The sequence below is a fragment of the Halyomorpha halys genome, unplaced genomic scaffold (genome assembly GCF_000696795.3).
Source record: "Halyomorpha halys isolate HHAL.00 unplaced genomic scaffold, Hhal_1.1 Scaffold47.1, whole genome shotgun sequence".
Classification (NCBI taxonomy): Eukaryota; Metazoa; Arthropoda; class Insecta; order Hemiptera; family Pentatomidae; genus Halyomorpha; species Halyomorpha halys.
This window is the reverse complement of record NW_027114806.1, coordinates 2,213,183-2,220,772: the sequence shown is the minus strand read 5'-3', so window position 1 is coordinate 2,220,772 and position 7,590 is coordinate 2,213,183. Positions and strand designations below refer to the sequence as shown.

Genomic DNA, 7,590 nt, shown 5'->3' with positions numbered 1-7,590 from the left:
TCAATAACCCTATCCTCAGCATTACAGAGTCAGCATAAACATGATCCCATTGAGGTTAAACATATATTTATTAAATCTACAGGGACCTGTGTAGATTCCTGTAATTTTCCTTGGAAAACTCCTGTCCAGCCCAAGTAGCATACCACTTCAGTCCCTACAGGATTTGTCTAGAAACAGCTTAGAGTTTAGCCTTGTTTTAGCTTACTTCTTGGCAAGTATTGCTTGGTTTTTAAGCCATAACCTGCATTTTTATATTGAAAACATTATATATAAGAAGATGGTCCGGGTTGCGTTCAAAAAAGAATAAATAGTTTTTACTATTTAATGTCTGGCTTCATCAGGGCTGTTCAAAGTGATAGGTTAAACAATAGGTTTGCTGCTTAACCTATCGCTTTGAATATATATATATATACATATATGTGTGTGAAAATATTATAAATTTCTACTTACTCAAAAAACAAAAAAAAAAGATCTAATGCGGTCTTTGCTTGTGAAGATTGCACATCATTGGGGCTAAACAACATTCAGATAAAATATAAACACATGAAATGAAAATAAAATATATTCTTTGACATCAACTTGAACATAAAATATACAATATTAACATTTACAAATAAACAAATAGTTGTACAGCCGTTAGCATGACACAGGTGATTACAATACTACACCAAATTGTACAATGAATAATGATACAGTTCCTTTATAATCTGTTTTAAAATTTCAAACAATACAGAAATACACTAGTAAGTTATACAAACATAATCTAAACAGAAATAAATTAATACACACTGTTTACACTTCTGAACTAGTAGGTATAATCAAAGACACTAGGATACCTTAGTGATTGGAATTTAATTGGGATCAGTGAGAGGACAGACCTGATGATTTGTTCACAGAGAACTTGTAAAGTTAACATTGAATTTTAACACTCTATTCGAGGGTGTGATAGCTGAGGGTATCAGAAAAAGGGTCCCAGAATGCCTAGTGTTCTGAACATTGTGGGTTCGATTCCCACATGGGTCAGTCGATATTAATTTCACAGGAACACTAAGAAATGAATTTTGGCATTCCGACACTGGAGTTGTACTTCAATGAAAGAAGAGTAAAAAAAAACTCTATTCTTATTAATAGGTTTTCTAGCCTGGACATTCAGAGTCCCTCATTAAACTGGTTTTTGATCTTATTTAACAGGCAGATTTTAGGCTGTAAAGTTATTATTTGCCATCTTAAATGACACATTTATTTAGTTTCTACAGGTGTTCCCTTCAATTCATGGGCCCTTTCTTTTCAAATTTGTTATCAATGATACAGCAATTATTATATACATCTTAATATATTTATAAGAAATGATGACAGTATTTATTTATTTTTTTATTAGTATCTGTTTACTACTTATACATTATAGTAATCATTTATTATGTAAATTATAAAATAATGTATTACTAATATGTAATACATCATAATAAATTTATATGCATCTTATTTGTATGATAAATAATTTGGTCGAACCCATATAAATAAATAAATTTAGTATAAGAACATTTTAATCTCCATTCTTTAAGTATGGGAACCTCGACATTGCAGGAAAAATAACTGCCACTATATAGCTAAGCCCTATTACTCCTAGAAAGCCAACACATCAACAGCATCAGCACCACTTTCCATAGTAGATACATGGGTACTCATAGTGACTGTACAATAGTTATGTACTGAACAGAATAAAATAATTATAAACCGCAGATCAAAATGTTAGTTTATTCTTCAACAATAAATGATTAAAGACCTAATACCTAACTAACAGATGAATCTATTTTTATGTATAGCAAAACTAACCAAGTTCACAATCTTCCTTTGATTATCCTTGGTGTCTTCTTTTTTCTTATTGTTCTGTCCTAGCGTCCAAAATGGCTTCCTTCTTGACAGAAATTGATGAGGACCTCCTCATCCTGAAGACATCCTTTCTCCTGCCCGTCCACACAACGAATGAATCTCAAAAACTAAAACTTGCCTCGAAGTTTCATGTAAACATCAATTATAGCACAACAGTTAGGGACTTTTGCAAATGATTTATTTTCTGAATATTATTCTGTAGCACTATTTCTTTATTTCTATTTTTCCTTTAATTTACTGTATTTTCAATTATGAGGGGATGAGTTAAAATAGTTTTTTATGATATTTGAATCTGCTCAACATGGCCTTGATTCAACGTACCGCCATCTTGGTTTTGTTTTTGAATCACGAAGTTATTATAAACAATGAAACTTGGTTAGCTTGCTTTTTGGATAAACAAAACAAATGAATATTAAAATGATACATAAAATAAAACATATTAAAAACCCCTTTATACATCAAAATATACTATTTACTAAAAAAGAGCATATTACAATATTTATATTTTTTTTTTGTTAGCTCTACAATCTTGTAGATCTTTGGCCGTCCGAACCAGCCTTCTTCACGCTTGCCTATCATGGGCTACTGATTTCCAGTTTGCTGCATGCAGCTCTTTCGCATCTTTGTTGATTCTGTCTATCCATCTGGTTTTTGGCCTCCCTCATGGTCTTTCACAAACTACACTGGCATTCATTTTGTAGAGGCGTCCTGATGGATGGCTTTGAACCACATTGACTGGCCAGTCTCTGTAAGCAGTTCACTGTTAGTTTTCTCATGTGTTAAGGCTTTGATCCCAGATCGCTCCTGTAATTATACAGAGAACTTTCTGTTTAAATCTCTCAATTCTGCTTTCTACGATACCTGTCAGAGCCCATGTCTCGCAGCCATACATCAGAGCTGACTTTATCATGGCATTGAACACCCTTAGCTTCAGATTTTTCAGGATTTCACTATTCTAGACACATGTGTATAATAATAAACACTATAATTATTATATTATAAAAATAATTTTTTAACAGTAGTACAAAAAATAAATGAATGCTAATTAATACATTTATTCCGGTAATTTAATTAAATTTATGTTCCTAGATTAACAAGATGATGGGACTTTCTTATATATTCTTGGGAATTTCCCTGGTGACTACATCAGTTGTAAGTATACCTTGCTTATCCTTCCTACCAACCATACAGGAAGCTAAACACACATTTTATTGGTTTAGGCACAAGAGCTCCTCGTCAAGACACCGGGAGGAGATACCTACCAACTGGATGGATATGAATCACACAACCAGTTAACATCAAGTATTTTACAAGTATTTAGCTATAAATTCAAGATAGCTATCGAAGAAATCCTTCAATATTGGAAAGTCGAATCTAGCAGCTTTTTGGCAAATATTGAAGCTGATGAATACACATTTTTACAAATTCTCCATTCACTTACCACAAACGATACAATATACTCAAACCAGCTTCTTCAATTAGCTTATAACTTTAAAACTGGTAAGGAACCTATTTTAAATAAATCGATTAGAGAAAATTTGATATTGCCACCAGAAAAGATGTACTTCATCATCGATTCCATCGTGAATGGAAGGTCGCGAGGGTTGGTAGCTGTACCAGAAGTAATAACAGCAGATGTAGTGAGAATGAAAATGAACTTATCTTCTGTAATCAAGGAAGCTGCTCAGAGGGGAAACAAAGCTGTAGTTAGTTGGTTGTTGAAGTTACAAGAACCGGAGTCTGATTTGACAAGCTCTCTGCAAGCTGCATGGGACAACAATCATCAGGATATCGTTAAACTGCTCATCAACAGAGGAGTTGTCCTAAAGTCTGATAAAATAGGCGACTTCGTTCATCTTTCAAACGGGAACAATGAGACACTTTTGCACTTCGCAGCCGAGTCCACCTCTCCAGGAACAGTTGGAAAGTTACTCCTGGCTGGAGCCAACATAAATAGTGTTGACTACCACAGTATCACTCCTATCTATAAGGCAGTGAATAATGGTGATTTGAAAACAGTTGAACTGCTTATTAAAAGAGGAGCAAACGTGAACATAGAAACCAATCTAGGAACAATACCTCTACATGCAGCGGCAGACATTGGGAACATATTGATCGCCAAAGCTTTGCTTGAGGCTGGATCCCGGATCGATAAGAAGGACATCGACGGACTAACTCCATTACATATAGCTGAACACTCCATTATCAATAGTGTGCTACAAATACTGAGCGGAAACAACATCTCAATTCCAGTTGATAATGACGAGAAGATTTCTCTCATGTACTGCTCTGTATCCGAATACAATCAAGTTAACAAAAGGAATAATTATAATTTAATAGATTTAGATTTATTGGAATCTAAATCGAAAATTGCTGAATTACTGATTTATAATGGAGGAAAGACATCTATAACATCTGCATTCAAAACAAAACTATTGGGACTAGCTATTAATGAGAGCAATGATTTGCTATCTCAAATTTTGATTTATTTAGGGGCAGATGTCACAATCACTAATGCCGATGGAGAGACATTTCTATTCCATGCTGTTAGACAAGACAACTATAATACTGTCTTATTTTTACTGAAAGAAGGAGTTTATGTTAATACAAAAGCAATAGATGGATCCACTGCTCTACACGAGGCTGCGAAAAGAGGAGATTTGAGCATTGTACAGATATTGGTCAAGAGAGGGGCTAACGTCAATGAAAGAAATATTGAAAATAGAACAGCTTTGCATGAGGCAGCTGCTAGCGGTAAACTCCCTGTGATCCATTTCCTAATTGACAAAGGTGCGGAGGTTAATGCTAGAGATTTCAAAGGCAGGACTCCATTGTTATTAGCCTCGACAGCTGGCCATACAGTTGCCATTAGTGTGCTTCTTGAAAGAGGTGCCCAGTCTATTGAACAGAATGATTCAGAAAAAACTTCTGCTGATAAATTTCTCGAAGCCGCTGCGGGTGGAGATATAAGATTGGTTAATAAACTAATTGAGAATGGAGTAAATTTAAACACCATAGACGAAGACCATCAGACTCCTCTTTACAAAGCTTCTGCTGCAGGGCATGATATTATTGTACAAATTCTTTTAAAGAGAGGTGCTGATATAAAAACAAAAACAAAAGCAGATAAAGAGAATGCTTTGCACGCAGCTGCCAGGAATGGACATACTTCAGTAGTTACACTTCTACTGGAGAAGGGTGCGGATATCAATGTTACAAGTAACGATGATAAAACTCCACTTTTTGAGGCCTCTTACAATGGCCAAACTGCCCTGGTTAACCTTCTCATTAAGAGAGGAGCTGACATTCGAGTCAAAACGAAAAATGATGGTTGGCTTGCCATCCATGCCGCGGCATCAAGAGGGCATAAAGAAATTGTTGACCTCTTTCTACAAAATGGCATCAATGTTAATGTAAATAACTTTCAGGACAAAACACCTCTTTATGAAGCATCAGAGTGGGGGCATTATCCTGTTGTAAATTTATTAATTAATAAAGGAGCTAAAATGGATGTTAAGACTAAGGAGGATAGTGGCGGTATGCTGCCTATCCACATTGCAGCAGCTAAAGGTCATATTGAGATTGTCGAGTTGTTTCTTGACAGAGGTATTCAAATAGATATCAGGAGTAATGAGAACAAGACTCCATTGTTTGAAGCATCGCGTCATGGACATGAAGAGATCGTGAGACTATTAATTAGCAAAGGGGCTGACATAAAAACGACACGAACTAAAAATGACGGCTGGCTACCAATTCACATTGCAGCTGTGCAAGGACATTTTAATTTAGTAAAACTTTTCATCGAGAATGGTGTTAATATCAATGCTAAAAGTAGTAAAGATAAAACTCCAATCTTCGAAGCCTCAGCCTGGGGTCGAGCTGATATTGTTAAATATTTGCTTGATAAAGGAGCTGATTTAAATATTGAGGAAAAAGTAAATGGTCATGTGCCGATTCACATAGCTGCGAATAAAGGTCATCTTCTTGTGGTCCAATTGTTCATTGATAGTGGAGTAGATATAAACATCAAATCGTCGCGTGATGGTAATACACCCTTACATGAAGCCTCTGAACATGGACATGATCGGATAGTTCAATATCTTCTTGGAAAGGGAGCAGACATAAATGGAAAGAATAAACATGGTTATGAGCCAATTCACTTGGCTTCACAAAGAGGCCACTTTTCATTGGTAAAACTACTCCTTAACAGAGGTGTCGATGTCAATGTGAAATCGTCTGTCGGACAAACATCTATACATTTCGCCATAATGTGGAAACATACGGAAGTAGCACGATTATTGATAGAACGTGGTGCTATTATCAATGGATATCTTCTTCTTTTAGCAGCTTCGTATAAACATGCAAATATAATGAAGCTCTTGATTGAGAAAGGTGCAGATATCAATTACAGAAATCCCTATCAAGGAAGGACACCATTGCATACAGCTGTAGAAGATTTTTCCTATGAAGCTGCAATAGTATTGATCGAGAAAGGTGCGGATATCGAAGTCAGAGATAATGAAGGAAAAACACCATTTTATATAGCTGTAGAACAAGGCTACAGCAAGGCAATGTTGCTATTGGTTGAGAGAGGAGCAGATATCAATACCAGAGATAATAAGGGAAAGACTCCGTTGTATTTTCTTGCAGAAAGGCAATTGGATAATGCAGCAGGAAAGTGGTTGATTGAGATAGGTGTGGATATCGATGCCAGAGATAATGAAGGAAAGACCCCGTTGTATGCAGCTGTAAAGTCGGGCAACTTCGAGATGGCAAAGGCATTGATTGAAAAAGGTGCCGATAAAAATGCAAAATCTAAATCAGGCCAATCTCCCATGGATTTGGCAATGTCTTCAAGTAATGAGAACATAAGAAACCTTTTCAAAAATTAAGTTTCTTTTAAAAATAAAACCAAAGTAAAAATCTTTTTTTTTAACCATTAATCTAAAACTTATCATTTGCAGCCACAATATAAAAAGTTTTTATAGCTGCTCAAAATAATTCCATTATTACCTTAAATATATCAATTTTTATATAATATACTTATTTATTTATGTTTCTGCCCACCCAAAACCGAACTCTCAAAATTTTATTCACAGACTCAAATCAATCAACATAAAAGATGTTATTTACTGGTCTGTTAAGTCCTGTAAATCAGTCAAAATTTCAACACTTCAAAAATCTTAGAACAAACTGTTCAAAAAAATTAATAAAACAACTGATGACAATATTGATAGTGAGCTAGTTATTGTCAAAGGAATAAATGGAATGAAACACTACCAAGATTGAGGCTGAAGTTGCAGAATGGGTGACGGATGATCTTGGGCAGGAGTTATCAAATTACAAAATTATAAATCTTTTTAACGGAATGGAAGAGAGCTAGATGATTTAAACTCAATCGAAAGCATTTCTTTGGAAGATGGATTTCATGCATTAGAAGTAAGTGTATTTTTTAATATTTACTTTGGGAAAAAAGAACAAATATATTATTTACATAATTCTTTAATTTATTATTATATATGTTTAAGGTAATGTTACACATTTTTGGAACAGCACCGTATGTCTACATCTGCTGTTATATACACCGATGTCATCCTAATAAGTCACTAGAGGGATATCGCAACTGTTGAAAGATTGGAAAAAAACAAACAACTTTGGAAAAATATTTTACACTAAAATAAAAATGAGAAATTAATTTAA

At 34.7% G+C, this 7,590-nt stretch overlaps 1 protein-coding gene across 1 annotated transcript; it reads left to right on the top strand.

The window, feature by feature from the left end:
* The first annotated feature begins 2,936 nt into the window (after positions 1-2,936).
* Positions 2,937-7,590, top strand: LOC106689808 (serine/threonine-protein phosphatase 6 regulatory ankyrin repeat subunit B). Its single transcript, XM_014434991.2, has 3 exons — positions 2,937-3,042; positions 3,111-7,329; positions 7,419-7,590. Exons 1-2 carry the CDS (start codon positions 2,989-2,991, stop codon positions 6,780-6,782), a joined length of 3,726 nt encoding a protein of 1,241 aa, XP_014290477.1. The 5' UTR covers positions 2,937-2,988; the 3' UTR covers positions 6,783-7,329; positions 7,419-7,590.

Bases quoted from the DNA above. Each gene is read 5' to 3' on its own strand.
- LOC106689808 (XM_014434991.2), top strand. From the start codon at position 2,989: ATGATGGGACTTTCTTATATATTCTTGGGAATTTCCCTGGTGACTACA. The intron at 3,043-3,110 runs GTAAGTATACCT...TTATTGGTTTAG, and splicing joins CCCTGGTGACTACATCAGTT to GCACAAGAGCTCCTCGTCAA.